The sequence below is a fragment of the Bacillus rossius genome, chromosome 11 (assembly GCF_032445375.1).
Source record: "Bacillus rossius redtenbacheri isolate Brsri chromosome 11, Brsri_v3, whole genome shotgun sequence".
In the NCBI taxonomy this organism is placed as follows: domain Eukaryota; kingdom Metazoa; phylum Arthropoda; class Insecta; order Phasmatodea; family Bacillidae; genus Bacillus; species Bacillus rossius.
The window spans coordinates 59864271-59888301 of NC_086338.1; the positions used below are offsets into that span (position 1 = coordinate 59864271).

At 32.7% G+C, this 24031-nt stretch overlaps 2 protein-coding genes across 8 annotated transcripts in view; one reads left to right on the forward strand and one right to left on the reverse strand.

Moving 5' to 3' along the window:
- LOC134537111 (AP-1 complex subunit sigma-2) overlaps positions 1-23281 on the forward strand; it is a 54482-nt gene extending 31201 nt beyond the window's left edge. For 4 of the 5 annotated variants that reach the window (XM_063377415.1, XM_063377414.1, XM_063377416.1 and 1 more), the window contains exon 5: positions 18268-23281. In XM_063377415.1, the coding sequence (XP_063233485.1) occupies positions 18268-18312 (45 nt within the window). In that variant the 3' untranslated portion in view covers positions 18313-23281. Of the gene's footprint in view, positions 1-5806; positions 12983-18267 lie in introns of those variants that run through there. The other variant, XM_063377412.1, reaches the window with a different exon arrangement.
- Positions 14992-24031, reverse strand: part of LOC134537110 (F-box/LRR-repeat protein 20-like) — an 80337-nt gene continuing 71297 nt past the window's right edge. For 2 of the 3 annotated variants that reach the window (XM_063377409.1, XM_063377406.1), the window contains exon 5: positions 14992-15863. In XM_063377409.1, the coding sequence (XP_063233479.1) occupies positions 15717-15863 (147 nt within the window). In that variant the 3' untranslated portion in view covers positions 14992-15716. The remainder of the gene's footprint in view (positions 15864-24031) is intronic. The other variant, XM_063377407.1, reaches the window with a different exon arrangement.

Below are 24031 nucleotides of genomic sequence, written 5' to 3' on the forward strand. Positions count from 1 at the left end.
CAAGTATCACTGACCTGTCGAAATTGTATAGAATTCTTTCCAAATCCGTACGGAGATTGGGTGTACAATCTATTGACTGCATGACAATTTTACCAATTGAAAGATGAGTCAACATATGCACTCTTACAGCACGTGTATATGCATGTCCTGCTATAATTTTTTTCAATTGAATTCAATGCGTAAATGGTGTTGAAAAGCTCCTTCAATCCGCTTCCAGCCATTATATATCCGATGGATCCCATGAACGACATTAATAAATGAAATCCACAGAGTCTTACAACAACATTACTTAATTTGAAGTCCTCAGCACACGAGGAAACAATGTCCTGCGCTTTGAAATACAGGGGCTGGTCAAACATAACGAGACAAGTGTGCTGATGTAGTGACTCACATTTTTCAGAAGCAGATAAGAGAACAGTGAAAATTGTTTCGTAATTACTCGGTGGAGCATTAATGAAGGGCAAGCATCCTACAAATGATTTATGAAAGGGAAGTTCCGCTGTCACTTGTTCCATAAATCCGCTCCATCCAGGTATGTTAGGCAGGTCAACCCATTTTCCATATAGCCACAATAAGTCCGGAGCGGATGGCAAAATGACTTTTGAAACCGAACGAATGCTATCGAGGCTTCGAATCTCTATTGTCTTCAAACCCATTACGTTTCTCTGCGGCAATTATGCAATGTGCGAGAGCAATACTCTTTTTTTTTCCCATTTCTCAAGATACGCACGTTTGTTCTTCAATATCACATCGTCGAGAAAAACATGTAAAGTCTCAGGTATATCCGACTCAATTTCTTGGAAAAAATTATTCGATGGAGGATAATTTGTTGTCTCGTAGACCTTAGAGCGAATATCCTCTTCAACAATTGCTGCAGCTGTCTTCACAATACGCTGACGTTCTTCTGTTTTGTTTTCGTTTTTTTGATGGTACCAGGCGTTCGTCAATAATGTATAACCTTTGCTTCGGAAGCAAACCACAGGAGCCTTATTGGCAGTTGAGGCAATCAAAATATCGTCACCATATTTCTTGAAGAGGTGTGCCTTTACTGTTTTGATGTGTGGGTGGTAATTGCCTTCAATTTTGCCCATCAATAAATCCAGAGAAAACTGACACACTTCAGAATTTTGCTCGAGATACGAGTAAATATACTTCATTGCAATAGTGATCTCGTTTGCATGCGGGCCTCTTTTTTTTATTTTTCCAGTCGGTGGTGCTTGGTACAATTTTTTCATGCACGAGTTGTGATACTGGGCATCGGCAGCAACTAAATCATTCACTTGCTCGAGACGATCAACAATCGCCAGACACCAATCATCGTTACGAGCTCTAGCAATTTCTGAAATGCTGTTTTTCATTGATAATTTACGCACGCTATACACAATATTGCGATCGCACAAGCGCGCCTGTTTTTGTTTCGCTATAAACTCTGCTGTAATTTCAGCAGCACACAAAAAACAATGATCTCTGAATGAGAATGTCGGTGTAGTGAATCGCAGTTGTGGATGAGAAAGTGTGACATCACTTCCTCTGCGCAAGCATGCAGTGATTAATTTCTCATTATTGTAATGTTTTCGACACACCTCGTGAACCACTATCGATTTTAGTCCCTCCAAGAGCTTGCCCTTATTGTCCTTTCTTTTAATTCTAGATTTACAAAATGTCTCCACTCCTGTTTCCTTCACTTCACTCACCTCACTTCCTTGCAATGGATTTTCACAAATAAAACAGTTCTTCGCTTCCGCAGAAGCCATAGCACTGAAAATGCGAACGACACCATGAAACGATACACTCGTACTGATGATTCACGCAGAATAGGTACTTTAGCTAGGTTGGCAGATGTTCCGTAGAAGGGGCCCCAAGGTAGAGGGGGAGCGCGCCTTTATACTGCGACTGATAAAAAACCCTTAGGCGGGTTTTTCAACACACAAAATATTTTTCGTTAAGAGCATGCTATATGCGTATTTCGCATATGAAGAGCATACTATACCCACGCCCGTGTGTGTGTACACACGCGTGGGTATAAAGCATTAGCTATACGCGTATTTCGTATAGACCATAGTCTTAATATACGAAATACGTGTGTTTGTGTAGATGTGTGTTGGTTAGCGGTGCTCGTTCGCTGGAACTATCAATTTTACAATAAAAACGTTCCTACATAAATTATAGGAAATTTTCTCTAGTTTAATTTATCATACAACTATTTTCATCATAAAATGAGAAGGAAAGGAGTTATAGTAAAAAAAAAAACTATTTTTGGGCGCCATTTTTCCAATATGACGGCGCGAGCAGCAAAGATACGAGGTGGCAAAGTGAAAATTCGAAAAGAGCACGTCAAAATCTATAAAAATACCAATTTTCAAAACTCCCGGAAAACTTTCCAGGTAACCCCCTTTTCGAGCACCAAATGACTACTACAATATGCTGGTGCCGACATTCGTAGATTTTCTAAATATTTTAGTTCATCTTTTAGTAGGAAGTTAATACACAACGCACAAAAGAAAATTCAATACAATTGGATGAAACACGCATGGGCATTGGTCTTACTTTTGTTAAATTTCTATTGCATGTTGTGCATGCATTTCATTGCATATTAAAATTACACCCTGAGTGCACCTAAAGAAGTATAATAGCTATAAGAAACTTTATTATTTCTGAAATACAGCAAGTATTTGATCATAATGTAACCATAGACAGAAGCACGAGGATTTTGCTGAGTTATTCGGTAGCAAAGTATACTTTGCCTGTACAAATCTGTTTTGCTTTTTAGTTAAAAGGCATTCAAGTCTTGGTAATCATCACTTGCACAACGTTTTACACTCACAATATTATACTAAGTGAATATATGTTATAATTTTAGGCAGAACAACAAATGCATGGTAGGTAGGCATCAAAGTTAAAATTTTAGAAATAGACCTTAAAAATTGTAATGTGAAAAAAGAAAAATAACATGGCATTTAAGATTGAGCCTTAAGTAGTTACGGATCCTAAAGTTCTGTGTGAGTTGTTTCGTGAACAATGCGTACCTGTGAGCCTTGAAAGTTTGACGGGGCGGATCTTTGACACTTGAAGCGCGCCCCCCTCCCCCCCTACTCCTTGTCATAGGGCCATTTTCACCACAGTGCGTCGACTGGAGGATGTGATCCATCCACCACCAGTGGCCGTTTCTCTCGCCCCTTCTCCCCTCTCCCCTCCAGTGCCAGAGCGCGTGATATCAAATGTATTGGGCAAATGCAATTCGTTATTAAGTGTTTGTAGGCTTAGCTTAAAATCTTAATCATTTGTGAAGAAATTGGCCCCATCTCATTCTAACAGAAATTTAGCCCTCTCAAAGGTGCAACTGATCAACGCTCAATCTTAAAGTGACAGCTGACTGATCCTCGCTGTTTCTTGTGCCTAATTGTTTATTACTTTCTCACTATATAACCAACTATAAATACCAATTTCATGAGAAGTGTCTTACTGTGAATGTAAGCTGTCATAAATTTTAAGTCACACAGAAAAATAGTTAGACCTTTAATAAATTAAATGATGTGATAGTAGTAAAACATTAACTGATCTACATAACCCATTTTGAAAGTCTAAAATTCACAACTGTATCGTAGAATCTAGTGAATTCAAGGATATCATTGTATGTAAAACACCACTTTCACTCAAAAAATCACAAATAAATGTATCTTAGAAATTGAGTAAACTCAGTAAAATGAAAATTAGCTTTCTTACTAACACAATATCTATCTGAGTAACCAACTCTGTTTAAGATTTTTTTTCTCCTTGATCCCAGGCACACATTTTGGTTTTCTTTCATAATCTTAAATTAGTATTTTTGTCATTGCTTTAAACATTTACAAAAACCCCATGTTGAAATGAACATCCTTATGAAAAGGTATTTTAAAATAATTCTAATCTTGATGAGAGGAGTTCATGTTTCTACACATTAAATTAAAAATAATTAAATCATACAGCTAGTTTATTTATTGGTATTATGTTATCAGCCCTTATGATCGTTTAGAAATAGCTCTAAAAAAACAAATGATGAAAGAACAAATAAGTCAACAAGACATGTGAGAAATAATTCACTACTAAATTTGTAATAACACTCACCTTTTACATAGTCCTTGTTCTTTAATTGAAGTGCATTTTAAATTCACAGTTTTTTTTTAAATTTATTATTGTGAAAGGAGTACTTTTATAATCAATTAAAGTAAGTAATGGTGAATTCTTCAGGCTGGGATTGGTGTGGATAAATCATCATCCTCATAGGTTAGTAGAGTAAACTATATGCAGGCAGAAGAAAAGCTATCACTTTCAGAATAGGTAAGTTGTAGATGTTTTTATATCTGTGCTGGACATCTCGCCAGCAGCGATGTCATTAGAGACGGATGCACCCGAAGACTCGACACAGACCAGGACTTTGAGGTTGAACCATCCCAGCAGTGCCTGGAGTGGTTTCGGGAGACCACCCCGGACCCTCTGGAGCATGAGTCCAGAGTCTTACAACTGCGCCACCTCACTGCATGTTCGGAAGGAATGTCATCTTGCTGTGAGCAGGAGAAGCAGTCGTCCTGTGTATAGTAGTCATGCTGATCTTCACCTCGGAGTAAGTTACCGTAGTAAATGAGAAGCATTAATTCTCAGATTCGATTAAAATACACACACACTAACAAAGACATCTCAATTAACAGAGCTTTGATTAACTGAGGTTTCATTGTATTGAGCCGACCTAAAGCACCATTATCGGCAAAGAATGTTGAAACATTTGCTTCAGGACATGGAAAAATGAAATCGTTGTCAAAATCCTTTTTAAAAAAAAAAAAAGCTCAATGATGTCATACACTGGTTGAGCGAATCATGAATGACGTGAAAGAATCTACACTGAAGAAAAGCTGAAAACACCACCCGGAAATACGATACCACTTGATCAATGGAAAACCAAGACAGTTTTCATATTCCATCTGTGTTATCTGAGATGTTGCTTGTTTGAATTTTCTGCGGTCCATGGTTAACTCGGCTAATTGAGATACTACTGAGACTACAGAGACATAAATAATTTTGTTATGAGAAAGGATGTTGGAGATAAATATAGATTGTTTTTTTTTATGTAACATGGTTATAAATTAAGGTGATGGTATAGCCAAGATTATAGCAGGCTTTAAACCATGCAGTGACTCATAAATTTAAGTCCTAATAGTTGTTTAAATGGAACATGCAACCATTGCTGCTTGAGGATTTTACGTCAACGATCACTGCTGTCTTGGACCAGAGTAAAGATTGTGTGAAGAAATAAAAATAAGCCTGTATTAAGGAAATTGCATTGTAGAAGAAATTCTAGTAGAATGTGTGCTGAGAATTGATAATCTAGAAGATATTTAATAATGGAATTATTTAGGAGTATGCAAATGGGTAGTAAATGTAAATATGTAAATTTCTGTATTCCTTGTAAACATTTATATATAAATAATGGCCATTGCATGGTTAGTATGAAACCTGTCTTTTTATTTTTGGTTTATTTATGGAGTGGGATATTTTATCTTGTTTTGCAACACTAGCCAATCTTGTGTACGTTTTTTGTGTGGTGTGAGTTTGCATGGGGAGAGTGGAACTAATTTATTTTTTTATTTTTCGTTTGATGATGTTGATGTCGCACTTTTCTCACCAACCTAGAACATAGCACTGTGACGTATAATTTCCCTCCCTCACCTGTAACTTTCTCTTTTTTTTCTTGGAAGTTACGTCTGTCTCGCTCACACTGCACCTCAGCTCTGATAACCAAAAGCATGTTTTTTTTTCTTTCTGTCATTGCAAGGATGAAGCGGTGGAGGGCGCGCTCAGGGAGATAGGTCTGCTGTAGTGGCAGCAGCGTCAGCCGCGTGGCCAATGGGACGCCTCCTTCCAGCAATAACTCTCCCTCAACCTCGTAACTTCAAGGAGAGCACACAATTTGGTTGCCTTTTAGATGCAGTTGGAACTATTTTTTATTATATTTGTACATTTTTACATTTTTAATTATTGGCAAATATTTTTGTGGGCAGAAACAGAATATATATATATATATATATATATATATATATAAAAGTACAGTAAATTCTCTATTATCCATGCATGGATAAACTAGCTGTGTATGGCAGTGCATTTTATTTTCTCACCTTTATATGTTGCAGTAAAATAGTTTTTTAAGCAATTAGCATTCTTCAGGGTGGAATCCATAATCAGTAACTGTATACAAATGAGTGCCACTATATACAGTTCTTTAAGCCTTTGCATACAACTAATAAATTCATAACGTTGACACAAGCGTTAACTTGATAAGTAACTTGATGAAGCACTACTTGTACGTTCCATTTCATTTTTGAAGCAACAATATAATAAACAGTGTTGTCTATACCACCATGTAGGGAGCACATTTTCTACCTGCTAAGGTAAGGTCTTTGGCTACGTAGACCTCCCAGGCTCATCAGTTGCCACGGCTCATAGACGGAGACATGCAGCTGTGGGGTGTGAATATAAGGCATTGTAACCAATATCAACTCGAAGCACATCTTTTATGACAAATATAAAATAAGAAAATGTAGTCTCGCTTTAATAAAAATATTTCTCAGTTATGAAGTGTTCAAGCTAATTTATCTTTAGGAGATTTTACTGGCGGACTCATACAATAAAATTTACGCATGTGGCGTGGATTATAGTTGGAGGTACATATAGAAAATATTTTGAAAATCTTTTTTTTAGCATTTATCTTCTGAAATATAGCATTTGTAATAATTTTGGAATGAAAAAACTTTTTATAGTACATTAGAACACATTTTTTTGGACATTTAAATTAATTTGCATTTGTCTGGTTTTTTTTTTATCTTCCCATCTTAATCCAGAATTTTTTATAATATTAGAAAATGGGCTACCAATGTTGCCAATGATTTTGAATGTGCACTGCATGGAAACATCTTTGGTTTAGTTTTTGCAGTGGTTCTAAACAACAATGGTGAAGTGCATGTGCAGAACAAGTAAACAGCTGTGCAAAAAAACTTAATAAAGAAACCTTATAGTTGTATGTCATTATGTATTCGTTAATTATTGGCTTCAAATTTTTGTCTGAAAATTATTATTGACTCATCTTATCTGTTCATTTTTGTTGTATCCAGAAGTTTGATGTATGATAGAGAATCCAAAATGTTAAAAACACAGAAGTCCAAGTAATCATACATCCTTTTAAGAAAAAAAGAATTTGCTATTAACTAAGATATAAAATTTTATTTTAATTGATGTAGTTGTGAGAAGATCATGCCTCTGGGTGGAAAAGTTGAGGGAAATTCTTGCTCGTTGTAAACTTACGTAAAATTTCTGTGAATTATATGAATATATTTTCAGTATTTTATAGCAACTAACAGACACTTTAGCATTAATTTTTTTTTAAATTTTAATATTAAAATTTTATTGTTATACGTATTTATACAAATAACTAATTTGAAAAAGGAAATAGTGGCAACATTTAAAATTCCATTTATATATTGGCATATTTTAAAAGCTCTTTTAGCCATACCTTTGATGAGTAAATACTATTAATCATTTTAATATGTGTAATTTATTTATGACAAAATATTACTAATTGGTTACTGATGTCAAAAATTATTGGTTTATATTCTAATAATATATCTTTTAAGTTTTCCTAAATTATATTTACTTTCTTGACTATATTTAATAAATAGATACTATTGAATGAAATCACATACACCAGTTTAGTCATTGGATCATATTGTTTGTTAATATAAATTTCACTGGTTAAATTTGATAAATAAATATTATCTGCATCATTTCTATTTCCGATATCAATATCAGGCATATAGAAAAGTGTAAATCATTGTAAACTAAATTTATAAAGGTGATATTCACATGAACCAAAAACTTAGTTTGCCATCTTTGTATATTTGCATTACATTTTCATGCCATTGCCTGATTCTGTCCAAATTCCATCTTTTTTTAATAGAAAAATGGTTCCACAGACCTATATAGTTCATACACCATAACAATAATACATATAACAATATCAGTGCTTTAGTCCACAACAGCCCATATTTGATCTTCACCAATTTATATTGACAAATAAGCACCTCTTTTGTTGAATATGAGTTATTGAGTAATAACAAAAAGTAATACGTACTTTGTAACTGTAAATTCTTGGGAAACAAGTATTAATTTAGGAAAACCTTCTTCTTGCTTGGCAAATAAATAATTAATACATACTTGTTTTTGGATTGAAAATAGTACTTAGGTATGATTACAAGCAATGCTTATTTCAAGAAATGTTTTTATGAAAACTATGCCAGGATTCCACCCTCATTGACACTTTGAAAAATGAAATGAGTGCTTGTAATGTTTACAAACTGAACTTGGTAGGTAAGTTAAGAACACTTTTGATGAAATACAGTGTTGCATTTAAAATTCACGAGATGGGGAAAAAAAAAAAAAAAAGGACACTTTCATATTCCAAAAATAAAAAATAATATATATATATATATATATATATATATATATATATATATATATATATAATACAAAACTTTTCAACCTTCATAAAAATTTTAATTACAGCAAAATCATTTTAATAGTATCAATATGCTATTGCAGTGTTACAATGCCAAATTACAGTGGATAGTTGAGAGTCTACTGTACTTTTATTAATTAGTGTGTTTTTTACACATGCAATATCTTGCCGAGTCACAGCCATTGATGCAATGCTATGCAATTTCCTTTTTTGTTTTTATTTTTAATGTGACATCAACACCATCAAATACATTAACTGTTCATTTGTAACTTTGCTTTATTTTATTATGCACAATTTTGGTGTTTGTTTTGTTAGAGAGATATCCTGTAGAATGATTTATAACAAGAATATGTGGTTTTATTTGTTACATGAGTAAGCACCAGCTTGTATTTGAGTACATTAAACAATCACACTATTGGGTGAGGCCCTGCCATCTCGTTCTCTCATCTTTGGTCCAGGCCTTTGGCTGGCAAGTCCTGGTTCGTCATGCAGTTAATTTTTTTTAAAGCTTTTTTTATAACTTCACATGTATAAAATTTTATATATTTCAGTCAGTGTTGAAAAAGCAAGCGATAAGTATACTTTATTAGTGTGTTGTGACTAGTGATACGTTTGTTTTGAATGATCTTCACTAGCACCAACTGTTGGAAATTTATTCAGGACACCAGAAGTGTTTTTAAATTTTGACATTGTTGACTATGAGAGAAAGACAGGTGTAAATTTAAAAATTGTGGAGTGCTGTTCAGTAGTGCAATATCTTCCATTCTTTAATTATTTGATAAAGAAAATAGTGTAATATAGTGATACTAAACCCTTTTGGTCTGTATCTCTTTGCTCCAGACACACACTGTTACATCATTTGTTATTTAAATAAGTAAATTCCTTGTGCATTTTACATGTTTTATTAGTAGAAAAATAAAGTTGTACATGTTTGTAGTTGGTCCTAACTAGAAAATTTTTGGGTTTTAACTTATTTTTAATAATTCTGGTTTGACTAAACCGAGGTTTTAGCAGAAGAATGCATTTCAATTTTTTAACTTAGTTGCTCTCTGCATATTTCTTGTCAGTGTTTGTGATACATAACTTTAGTTCTGCTGAAAATCAGTAATTATTGTGAAGTGTGCTTTGTTGAGTGGGTATTTGACATACATAGTACAGTCCCAGGGGGTGAATGTTAAGTGTTAATGGGTTTGAAAAAGTACAATTTTCAGTTGAAGCACTTGACTTAGATATATTTAAATAACAATAAGGGTATATTTTTCTTGTATATTTACTTGCAGAGTTTTATACTGACTTTATGTACTACAGTATGACATTTTTATTTCTTTTATATATTGTGATTGTGCCATGTTAGTACTATGTTAGTATTTTGACTTATTGGACAAGCTATGCTAATTGAATTTGCCTGCAATATAAACAGCTGGAGACAATCTGTTTTAATCATGCGGAAATTATCTTTACAAAGGTTTTCGCTTTCCAACTTAAAAATTTGTGTTTCTGCAAATAAAATTTCTTATAATTTTGCTCATGTGTAATTTATGTACGTGTGTATATATATACACATACACATATATACATATAATTAGTTAGGGGGGACAGTGGTGTACCCAAGAGGATGTATAATGAACTGTGTGAAAATGTCCTGCCTGCAGTCTGCCTTAGTGAAGAGATGTATATATGGACATTTTCACACAGTTCATTATACATCCTCGTGGGTACACCACTGTCGCCCCTTTGATTGAAAAAAAAAAAAAAAAAAACTAATTTTGAAAACTAACTTATCAAAAAATTGTTAGAACTATGATAATCAGAAGAAATATAAACCAAAGACACCATTTTGGATCAAACCATTTTTAAGGGTCTTCATATTTATGTAACCAATAATGTATGGTTATGATGACAAAGATAAACAGAAACACTGGCTGAAGTTCCAAAAGTGAATAAAGCATTAACAATGCAATATCCATTGCCATGGAGATCATCCAGAAAGTGTGGTACAAAAACACTTAAATAAAATAAAATAAACTAAGAAAAAATTTAGAAAATTCTGTTTGCGGTTCGAATGGACCTTCTCTGGAGGATTCCCCAGCTCCAGGCCTTCGTCTCTGCCCTAAATGAACTACAAACTCTCTTTTGTAGAGAGTGATAACAAGGTCTCCACATGAGTCGGGTGTAACGTTTGAGGGAGGCCTGTAGTCCTGCCGTGATTTACTTCATATTTCCGCTAAAGCAAAATGCAGGAGAATTCTGTTTTATTTTCATTTTATTAGCCAATCATACACCCTTCGTTTCTGAGAAAATCTGCAGCAAAGATGGAGGACAAATTGTGTTTGTGTATTAACTTAAGTTTTGGTAATTCTTAAGTGACAAAACATTAATTTAAATAATTTAATTATACATGCACATGTGCCCTAGACAATATGAATTTAAGGTGTCGGTGACTTCAGTCTACATGAAGAGTTGTTTCTTTCTAAATGAAAGAAGATACATTTCGTAAAATTATTTTCAAAACTGTCAAAATGTACGTACAAGTAATGTCACATTTTATAAAAGATTTTTTTACAAGTGACTGAAATTGACTTAGCTGAAAAAATGCATTTATTTAGAAAATTACCTAAAATTGTATTTATGTTAGAAATTAGAAAAAAGTATCATCTTTAATGTAAATTAGCAAGAAATTAGCATCTATAGTCAGATGCTAATTTTCCAACCCATATGTATAAATCACCCTTTGATGAAAAATGTTTGAAAAATGTTATTAAAATATTTTTATAAAGTGCTGAAATTGGTTCTCGAGGTATTTGTAGACACACTAATCTAGGGAAGTGTCTGCAGATGTTCCACTGTTAAGGCATTACATTTATAAAATTTTGGGCAGATAATCATAATTAAAAATTTACTCGGACACTTTTTTTCAGCCTTAGTTTGCAGTGTACATTCTAATGTATGTTTTCTCTCTTTCTCTTTTCTGCCATAAGTGCTGTCTGTTTTAATGTGCTCTATTACAAGATATACACCATAGAGCACAAAAATTTTAGACACAACCTTGTAATTAAATGAAAATCTTTTTAAATTTACTTGAAATATTCTATTTTGTTAAGTAAAATTTGTAATGAGAATTTTGGAAATAATTTTCCTGTTGTATTTAATGAAGAGCATCATCTAATAATATTCAATTATTATTCGTTAGACTTGAAGTTCCTTTCTGGGTTTCTACAAATCAGTACCGCATAGAAAATTGCCTCTGCAATCTCATTTTATAAATATTTCTTCATAAAAGTTAGAAGTAGCTATAAACAAAAAATTGAATGAGACAGGTGAAGCAAAGCTCCAATTGCAGTACGCAGAAGCAGATTGGTTTGAGTCTGTTTCTGTAGACTGATGGTGAAAAAGATAGTATACTACTCCATTTGTATTAATTATTTACAATTTCAAAATTTCCATAATTTTTCAAGCATTATCTGCAATCATTGTGTTCAAAATTTTAAATATTTTCTTAACATTGCACTAGGAAGTAATTTTAGCCATAGTACTGTGTGGTTTATTTTGCTTATTGTACATCTGAAGAAGGTAGTATTTTAAAATTGATTCTATGCATTTAAAGTTGGTTTTATTTGGTAGCTGTCTGTCTTATCACAAAGCACAAACCCCATTTATACTCAACATTCACTTGTCCACATGTATATTAGTTTAGGTTAGGGAGGTATTACTTTATTAGTATTGTGATTTTTACTAGGAAACAGGAATTGTATCTATTGTCTAAGTTTTTAAGTGTTGGAACAGTTATGGATAATAACAACTGTACTACTGTAAATTAGCTTTTCTTTAGAAATGTGTAGTTCTCACTTACTGTAGTAAAATTTCGCTCAATGTAGAGATTGTATGTATTCTAATTTATAAATAATCAGATATTGTGGATTACATGAATATGTGATACTATGTTTAATATGTTGAAACTGTTTTTATACTATAAGCTTTGTTGATAAAATTTTAAGCATAACATGTTTGAGTTCAATTTCTTTTGATAATTAAAAAAAATCCAAATTATTTCAAGGGTAAAAAATAATGAAATGACTGCATTGAGATACTAAAATACATTAACTGCACTTATTTATTCAACTGTTTTAGGATTACTAAGTTTATGTCTACAAATAATATTATTTTCTGATACACAGTAGAACTACACCTTATTCTTGAAAATGAAAAACAGATCCACTGCCACTGCCACAGTTTTGCAGAAATATTGATCCCAAAAGTTAACTAAAATTCAGGCTCTGGAAGCCTACGTGGTTTTCAAAATTATTGTAAGTTCCAGAATTTATTGTGTTTAAACAACAATTTTGACCCACACATGCCATTGGATTTTATGTAGTAGTACATAGCTTTATTAAAATATGATTGATTTCTTATTACACCTTTTGTATTTAAGCAAAAAAAGAAAAATTGTAAGTTATGTTTAGTACCATTGAAATATTATTTAGGGGGACTCCCCTTTTAGGTTTTGTGCAATATTGAATAGTGATAACTTTGTTTAGATATAACCTGAAACAGGTAATGTTGTTCATAATCAATTTATTTTATTATTTTAAGTGTTTGCCAAGTTATAAATCATAAGTGTAGCTTAATATTTTTGTTTGGTTATGGTTTAAATATGGGAACTAAAAGTCTACATCCATGGTAAGTATAGAATATAAATGTCAGTTGCTGCAACATTTTGTAGTGAATGGTATTTTATTTGCATCATGAAGGTTGATAACTTGATATCTTTTTATTTTGTGTTTAACTGAAGTTAGTATGCTGGTGATATTCTCATAATCATTATGTAAGGAAATTTGTTTGACATAAATTGACACTGATTTTTTTAAGATAAGCATTTCTCTCTCTTGGAAAATCATATTTCTTTCTTTGATTGAATATTGCAAGAAAACATTTTTTTTTGTAACCTGTGATACATATTTGACTTTATGTATAACATTGGTTTGTCTCACAAAATTGTCCTTTAGAACTTTTTAGAAACATCATCACTTGAAATTAAAAATGATGCATTTTTTAATTCACTTACACATATTTTACTGTAAAAATAAAATTGCTGAAATACATTTAAATGTTATGTTTGTTATTACAGTGGAAGTTCTTTAAGTTGGCAGTCTATGGTTTTGGCCATTTCAAATCCCATTAAAAATGTAAGATATATCATGAACTTTTTGAACATATTTTTGCTGTTAACAAACATTAATTGCAGGGTTATTTTAATAATGCATTTACACATTAGCACTCGTGGTTCATCTCATCACTTGCCGACATTCGCAAGCGGTGTCCGCCCGTTCATCCTCACAATGCGAATGACTGTGTTCAATGTGTTGAGTGAAGGTGATTGGACAAAATGAAAGATTTCGCGGTTGTGGCGGCATCTGCTGAGCACTTGCTAAGCATATGCAACTATCTCAAAACTATGGTACAGTTTAAAAATTCAAACACCTGAGAATTACTGCCTGCATTTCACAAAATATAATAAACAAAAAAAAAGTTTGTTAATAAAGCACACTTTGCAAACTCATTAGCTACTGAGTAAACATTGTGTTTGCCATTCGCCATTTGTCTCTTCATAAATCCTTTGGCTCGTCTAGAAAAAAAACTACTCCCAGCGTGGCAGGAACGGTGTGAATGACTAGTGAACCGACTACACTTTTACCTCGTCTCTCCATTCGTGCAAATGTGTAAATGTGGTTTCAAAATGACTGTTTTGGTGGTTTTGAATGACTTTAGTTACACTGCTCGGGCTCCACTACCACGTGTGACATTGCAGTACATTGTGCTTATTTGTTCTGCCGTCTCACTGGCTTGTCTCTCTCTATTCCCACGTGCAAGACTGCCCAGGTGAGGCATGCATCTGTGTTAGTAAGTCTGGATGATAAGTGCAAAGCTCGCTGGTGCTTCTAGTGTGGTATCGCCTCTGAGCTGGCACACTGTCTTCTTGTCGTGCATAGGACAACTAGGATATTTGAGCAACAACCATATATTACATGACGGAGAAATGAAGATAAAGGTGTAATGCATGTGCCTGTACTGGGCGTTTCATGTCTGAAAATTTCTGAAAACATACCGTTTAGCCCTTTCTTTTCACTCTTGTAAAAAATACAGTTTTAAAAAGAAAATACGGAAACAGAAATATTGATATGCCCTCAGCATATTCTTAAATGATTTTCGTAAACAGACACTACTCTGATATCTTAAAGAGTTCTTAAATCGCGTGGTTTATTATGAAGCTCTGCATCTCCATAAAATAATCTTCAACTTTACTGTAAGAAGCCACAAAAAATAAACTTAACGAAGTGAAATTGTTTTTCGTGCACCCATTTTGCTAAAATTTTGTCGCGGGTATCACTAGAGGAATAGGAAACCCTAACAAGGCAGGGAAGAATGGATGGGAGTGTGTCAAAATTAGGTGCCCAGAGGATTTCGTTAAAACAACATTTTATTAACAGCAAGGTTCTAACAAACAAATAGCTCATGAGTTCTCGAACTGACATTGATCTTTGAAGCGGCACCCCTGAGTGGTGGGCTTGATTACTCGTCGTGGACGGCTATAACACAAAACACACAAAAATTAACAATCTGATAATTTATCACAGCAACACCCTTAATCAAGTCGCCTGCCTCGGTTCAAACTGCTCCGCATACATCGTCAATCACAAAGGTGTTTCTTTAGATTTCCTGGGTGAGCTTTACATAAAGATTAATAAACAATTGAACAAAATAGAACAAAGACAATATGGCTGACCATGTACACAACTTATTTAATATCCGTAGAAGTTGGTTTAAAGTTTTAATTATGTCCATACAAAGTCTCGCCATCACTCAAATCACACGTTTTCCCCGTGGTTATTTTATCCCTGTCGTGACCTGTGTTCACACAGCGACTTGTCTTGCGACCACGGCGGTACGTTAGCCGGTGTTCGTTACGTAGGTAGTTCTCTGTCGATGTCAGTGTTTGCATTTACATGTTGTGTTCGCTCGCCCTCCTGGAAGTTGCCTTTGCACTCGCCTATTACGACTTCTAACTTGCGACTTGAATTCAGAATTTTATGCTTACAAAGCGACACTATCTCCCTTTTCTTGTCTCTATCAATGTTTATGCCATGTAGAGGTCTCACCAATATGAAGTCCGTCGGGGTCTCTAGGCGGCAGCAATTCCACGATGTTGACAGCGTAGGGCGGCGAGCGGTGTCCGAGCAGCGCTGCGGCCTGCCTCGGTGAAGTCCCAGTTCTGCTTTGTGTTGACTCGAAGCAGTGCCCTTTTATACTCGCTGGTCTCCTTCCCAGGCTAAAACAGATTAGTCTCGTGCATTTGGGGGAACGATGGCCGCCTTCCGTTTCCGGCGGATCGGCGCGCAACCGATGACGCCCGACCACCAGCGCTCTTGTGTTGCGCGGGCGGCATCCACAGACTGTTAGGGGCACTGTCGTTTCTGGGTGTGTACGCAGGTACACACGTTACAATTTGATTGTCACTCAGTGCTTATGCTTAGTGTTTTTGCTACTAATAATTTCAATATGCACTTTGGTTGTATTTTTTTGTTTGTAAGACATGTGACTAATAAAAAAATTTAAAAAAATATATTATAAAAATAATTTATTTTCTTGCAATAGGATACCGAAAATGGACTTTACGCTGGTCTCTTGATAAAAGTTGGGTACTGCTCATTTGGTAATTCTTTTTTGGGCAATGAGAGATGATATATTTTCCCTTCTAAAATATCAATTTATTGAGAAGTACATCATTAAAATAAATTAATGTGAATCGTCTAACAATCATAATAAATATTTTAACAGTATAATCTGATTTGCTTTATGAAGCCTATATATTGCATGCATATTAACTTGTGATAATCTGGCAGACTTGCTAATTCTTATATCTAGCTGCCGCTGTCCCTTACGTACTGGATTAAAGACCTTTCACTGCAGATGAAACATATTTATTGTGTTTATAATAGCTGGAATATACTAAAGAGCTGTAATTGAGCTAAGGTTGGGCAAAGGTGGATATATAATTTAAAATCAAAGTGGAAGCAAATACTACCAAAAATATTGTAAGTAAAATTGAATATCGGATGAAATTTTTTTTACCAATACACTAAGCAGATATGGGTATGAAATAAATATTACTATGAGCTAGTGCAAGACTATGAATTACTTAGTTAAATATTGTACTAAAAAATTTAGGAAACTTTTTATTACTTCAGTACAGACAGGTCTACCTTAAACATAACAGATGTCATTTGTTCTTTGTGTTCAACTTTTTTTTCATCCCCTAAGTGCACATATGTTATACACAAAATGGAAAATATTTGTATTTTAACTACCTAAAAATATATTAGTTTTGTTTGTAAGTACTATAAGGAAAAATCTTTATTTCAAAGTTGAAGTCAAATATTAAATATATTTATTGTATTTTGGAAGCTTTGCCCACTCCATTCGCTTATACTCTATTCCCATTGTCAGCCTAATACTTACTTTGCAAGAACTACAGGATAGCAGAAATTAAAAACATATTTATTTTTATCGCAGTGACAGAAAACAAATTATAAGTTCAATCTTTGAACACATTTTAATTTTATTTGTGATGTGTATGAGATGAATGGAAATAAACTATGGAATATGTATGTACATTTTTCATGTAGCAGACTGTTAGATCAATTTTATTTGGTACCTAAGTATACTGTACTTTCTTTACAAAACTTTTTGTTTTTCTTAAAACCTGCTACTGACGTTAAAAGTATGTATAGGTGTATCGGTATACTATGTTTTATTTTTATAATGTTAGTTGTATTAAAACTTCTTGTGATGACTTGTCTGTAATTAATGCATAATGTGCAATATTGCTATAAACTATTGCTTCCTACTTTGTAAAGATTTATTAATAAATAGATTTTTATTAGATGCAGTACTTTTTTCATATTACAGGCTTTAGATAGTAGTTACCTTCATGAAATGGTGGTTTGTTTCAATACATATATTTTTTTAATATTAATCATTATCTAAGAACTAAATTTATAGTGTAAATTAGTAAAATTTAGTTAGTTGATTGTATGTACAAGGTTGCACAAAGATATTTTACAAGTCATGTTATACAAAATTGAAATAATACCTTGACATCAAAGTAAATACACAAACAAACGTATCTTCTAGTCTTACATGAACTGAAGCCACAATTGCTGCATGTGGATGTAGTTTTTATAATCTTATAACAATAATTAATGTTTGGATTAAACAGTAGGCACTAGGTACAGATCTTTGTTTTATGCTGCAGATTTAATTTCATTCAGCAACTTGCTACTACTTAAGGAGGTCATGTTTTCATACTGGTTTTGGCATTTGACCAATTAGCTGAAATTAGTAGACTTTTAAAGCTGTAGCACTTTCATAAGGTTTTAATTTCATCATTATTAAAATCTAATCACATAGTCAAATCAATCAAATAAATCAATCATCAATTAACCTGTTAAAAATTAAATTTTGCTGCTCACAGCTCAAATTGTGAAGATCCAGAAGTGCTGTTATACTGTTCCTACCAAGGTTGCCCTAATTCTCTCTCTTGCATCTCACAATAACATTTCTTCATGACTGGTTAGTTTAAAAATGGAACTTGGTGTACTTTAGAACATTGTTTTGTCTGGTGAAAAGTGAGCTGGTAAACTGCAGCTGGTAAACTGATGTTTTTCTTGCAGGAAGAGACGCCTCAAGGTTTCTTCGAAGACCACGGCCTGGGATAGAAGTGTCGATGGCTCGCCGCTGCCGTGTCACAGGATGCGTTGCTGGTTCTCACACCAATATTGTACGCTGTGCACAGTTTATCACTGCTGAAGCATAAGACTCGTAGTTTAATGCTCATTAAGTTTAATAACAGCTGAGAACCAGCTCATGAGAAATCATCGAAAATTATGCGACAGCTTATACTGTTGTTTTGAATGTATAAGTAAATTTTATTTTGGAATTTTAGTACCCTCTGTTTGTAAGCTGTTTGTTAGCAATTATTTTGAAACTCACATTCCTATTTAAGAAGTTTAACTAGTAATGTTAAAATTTTTGCATTTCTTAAATAAGTAGGTAAAAATACTAAAAGAACATTTTTAAAGGTTTTCATAGGTATGTATGTATGTTATAAAACTATTCTCTAGTTTTCTGTGTAATTTATCTGCTGTTAATATTGTTATTAATTAGTGTATGTGTGCCTTTGACATGTGTTATCATGCAGTAATCCCACTGTAATTTCTCAATTTCTTTTTTACATGCTTTATATTAGCTTCACCTGTATGTTTGTTTGTCTGTCCGTCTGTAACTCTTTCGACTAAGAGTGAGTGGCTCATCACTGTAAAATGTCCCACCAATTTCATTATGTTCGTTAGCCGAGCAGTCTAAGGCGCGCGACTTCAGCTTTCGGATTCAGCGATCGTGGGTTCTACTCCCGGCCACGCCGAAAAAAAAAAATGTCTTTTTTTTTTCAGGTAAATTCTAAGATTATATCCATACATCTAACTGTAAATGATTCGGAGAGACTTTACCATTTCTTTGTGACGTTGCAACTCCAAATAGTTATCTCAGATGGTAATAGGTAGTGTCGGTAACTCATTTCCCTATGATAATTATACATAAATATAGTTTAAAAAACTAAAAAAACATGCTTTTAAAGAATATCAAACTAAAAAGTTAAAAATAAATATAGTTTAAAAAACTAAAGAAACATGCTTTTAAAGATTATCAAACTAAAAAGTTAAAAATAATTTTAAAATTTAATTTATGACAATAGTATATAAGCAATACTAGTATAAATGAGAAAAAAGCATGGGGCGCTTAATATACAAAAAATATGGCACAAAGCATGCTTTTAATGACGATATTCTATCTTGCACAAGACATTTTTAAAAAAATTATCAAAGCTTAACTGTGGCCACCTTTGGTACACCTACCTTAAATGAGAAAAAAGCTTGAGGCTGATAATCTTTAAAAGCATGTTTCTTTAGTTTTTTAAACTATATTTATTTTATTAAGTTATCAAGAATATTTATACCTTCAGTTTTTTTTTTATTAAACTTTACTGAGGTTTTTTATTTCACTTTGTTTCATTGCTCAGTTTTAAAAGTTTTCTTTTAAAATGATAAATCAAAATAATCATAATGTGCTTTTAAACTTTGGTATTATGCTGTAGACTATGGATAATAAGCTCATTTTAACAAGCATGTTATGGAATTTGTTTTTATTTAATAGTTGTAAAAGTTAATAAAGTTTCAATTTGTTTTTGAAATTAGTAGATTTGCTGTGAAAAGAGTACTTAAAAATATTATACATTACATTTAAGCAAAAGTAGTTGATTAACCAATTTCTATTTATATTTGTAGAAAACATTAGATTTAGTTTAGCATTTTCATAAAACACTGAAATTTATTTTTAATTGATGAGTTTGGGATGTGAGATTTCGTATGTTACATTATAGTGTTCAAGATGGAAATTTGGTCTGAGTAATGTTGTATGCATATTTTGTACACATTCTTTTCTTGCAATATTGTTTGCTATACATTTTGTTTGTACTGAACTGCATATTAATTAGCTGTTAGTAGCAGTCTAGTTATTGGAAGTTATTTATGTAAATGGAGTATTGCTGAAGTTTTTTTATATGCCATTTACTGTGCAAATAAAATCATAAAATTTAGTACTGAAAACTTATTTAGGCGAAAAGTAAAATAATTGTATTGTGTGTGTTCCTTTTCTAAGATTCTTCTAAACATACATCAAACAACAAAGATGTTGCAGTTGGTTTATTCTGGTAAAGTTTTCTTATTTTTTTTTTTTTTTTTTTTTTTTTTTAGAATTCCTTTAATTAATGTGTAATTTATGCCGAAGATAACTTTTCCTTTCTTAATTTTTTGGCATTAATCCTTTTACAGGTGGCCGAAAAATTCGCCCTTTCTCTGGGCGGGTTGCTACGACTAGGATTTTTATGTGAAAGTTGTATTAAAGAACATGAAATTATTAGTGGCTGTCTGTCACTGTTTCTCTCTCTTCTTTTGATTGTTTGTTTGCGTTAAGTTACATTGTATTGAACGTACAGTTCTTTTCTCTATAAGTAAGGCATACAAAATTTTTTCCAACAAATGTGTCATTCTTCTAAAATTAAAATGATAACATTGGGGGAGGAAACAAGAAATTTAAGTTTTCAGTGACACTTTTCTTTTGGAGAAGGTAGGTAGAATCAGGGCCGCAACTAGAGAGTCTGGCACCCGGGGCATGAATTGATTCATGCGCCCCCCCTCCCCTCCCCCTCTTTTTTTGCACATACCACACCATTAAAGCTGGGGGTCCGGGGGCCCTCCCACGGAAAAATGGTGCTATTTAAGCATCTTCCGTACCTACATGTAACAGTTTCTGTGCTACTGTACCTTCCATGCATGAACCCACTATGTCCATAAAGTAGTCCGTATAATCACTAGACTTGTTCATTAAATATATGTTGAGACGTTATATTGTAAATCAGATTAGACATTCCTGGCATGCAAGTTGAAAAAACTTTTTACCAGTTACCAGTTGTAGTAGGAATTACAATGCAAGCGATTTCGGCGCCCCCGCAGCTTTGCGCCCGGGGCGTATGCCCCGCTTGCTCCCCCCTAGTTGCGGCCCTGGGTAGAATATTTACCCAAGATTTATAAAAACAGTTGTAAAACCTGAAAAGATATCAATTTAGTGAAAAGTAAATGTAATAATATACAGTAAAAGCTCTAATTGGACCAACGCCATGTCAAGTTAGCAATTTTGCAGGGTTATTGAACATCAATATAGTTTTAATGGGAATACCAAAGAAAAATTAACATACAGTAGAAACATAGATATTTTTTAAAATAAGTGGTTTTAAGCTTCTTTAGGCACGAAAATATATACTTAAGTTTACTTTTTAAAACAGTCCCTGATATCACATGTCAGTGATTGGGATCTCTTCTTCAAAAAATCTTTTAACTATTGTACACAAATGTATCTTAATTTATCTGCAAAGTTGTAGCTTTTTGGATTCTGCAAAGACAGTCAAGGTCAATAAAAACTCATATCCACCTAAAAAAAAAAAAAAAAAAAAATGGAAACGGCTTGATTGTTTCCTGATTACAGAACAATGTTGGATTTAAGGGCACCAACTGTACTTAAAAAATAATTATGACTGTGTGATATGTCTTCAATTACAACTAAGATGCAAATTTTTCTGTATTCTTCCTTCATTTACAATCAGCTATTTCAATTATTTTGGTAGTTTAGTGTGATGAGTGCCATATTTTTAGCTTTGTTCAGTCATTGAAGGGAGGTGTATGTCTTCATTTGTTGTCAGTGCATGGTATTGTTACCGTCATTCTGTCAGAAGATGCTAGTAGGTGTAAATATAGAGGATTCTGTCTTTGTGGAGTTCATTTGACATGCTTATAAAATTATTTACAAACCTTTATACATTGATGTGTTTCACTGAAAAAAATTTGATTAATTTGGTATTGATATAGTTGATTTTTGCAATGTCTGTGTGAACTTGCATGATTGGAGTCAATTTTTCCTTTTGGATTACAGCCTTAATCACACTGTCGATTGAAAATTTCAAATTAGCCTTGTCATATAAGTTGGCTCTATATATATATATATATCTCTTTCATGTTTCTTTTTTTAACTCCAAGTTTGGTTGTTAATATATTTAGTTTTGTCTCTCTTTATATTGAATTGATTTCATTATGGGAGATTGTTGAGGGTGATTAATGATTTTGTATGTGCAGCTGTGATACATGGTTATTATCTTGTTTATCAGGCATTCATAATGTTTTTGTTCAAAAATAAAATCTTTATTAGTTGGCATTTATTGAGTAATTTCTTTGCTGATGTCATTTCCACTACAATTGATTTATTTTGCTTTGTAAATTATTTTATTGCAAGGAAAGTGTTAATTTATCTTTTATATTTTCACGTGCCCCAGTTTTTAGTTTTTTTACACAGAGTATTCTTATTGCTCGTTAACTTGTTTGTTTACATGTGTTTATAAATAATATACATTTAGTTTTAATGGTTAGTGTTTGTGCTGGGTTTTGTATTGTCTTTGAACTCATTTTTCTGATTTTATTTAATTCAAATTTGAAATGCACTTTCGAAACTTTTTCCAAATATTCATGTGTCAGCATTTCACCAAGTCTTTACATGAAGTGTAAGTAGCTTAGCTTTCAGTAGCTTAGTCTCTTATTACAGGGAACCAGTTTTTAAATTTAGACTAGTTATTTACTCATCACTAAATCTCTGTATAAATTAAAAAATATAAAATTCATCACTTAATTTTAATTTCAATCCTTTCTAGTAAAATATTAGTGTTTTTTGGTACACAAGTACCAGAGGCTTACCATTGTGATTTGCAGTATTATTAAACAGTGTTTGTCACACTTTGTCATTTTGTAAGATATGCTTAATTAAAATTTTGTTATTTCAAATAAACTGTTTTTTTATGTGGATCTATTCTAACACTATTATAATAATATTGTATTTTGTAACAATAAATGTAAAATAAAATCTATTTATTTCATAGCCATAAAGTATGATGACCACTAGAACGTAGGTAAACCTTAACCAATACAATCAAGGTTTGATAAACTCCATGTATCATTGAGATATAAACTGTCCACTTCAGTAGATGAATAGAGTGAAAGGTTTAATAAAAAAAGTTATAATTTTTCCAAATATGTATTTTTTTATTTAAGACTGCTTCAACTTTATTCACAGGATGAAAACAAAACTTTCATAGCAGATAAATTTTGATGTTTTTGTTTTTATCCTCCTGCCCTGGATTTATCCTTTGGATCTCAATAGACTCCAGTTTTGGGCACTCCAATAGCCTGAGTACTGATCAGTATTATTTATTATTTATGGCCTGTGCCAACATCAATTTTTTAGTTTAAATCAAATCTAAATTATAATCAAAATATTGTTGTTGCATATATTTAATTCAAATGTATTTAAACGTTTTAATTGATAGTTTAAAAGTCATATTTTAACAAAAACTTCTAAATGACTTTTTTCTCACAAAGGCAATTGATATTTTATATTGTTATAAAGTCTAAAACACAACTATAAAACTTGTACACTTCAAACTTTTAGAAATTTTTTTGTAATGGTTGCAACCTGTCAAATGTTTGCTTGTTTTTAACATCAAAAAATTGTAGTTTACCCTCTGCAGTTCATTGTGCCACAAGTTCAAATAAAATATGGCTTATTATATCAAGCTTATTGTACAATGATGACTTATAACCTTAATGTTGATAGTTACACAAGATGATATAAAATGTCTTCACTGCACTTATAACAGCATCGAATATTTGTAATGTTGAAGTATAAGTACTATATGAAATCAATTCAAATGTGAATGATAATTTTTGACGTGACGTCTAATAAATCGATGAACGCTATCGATGAACGCCGGCTGCACGCACT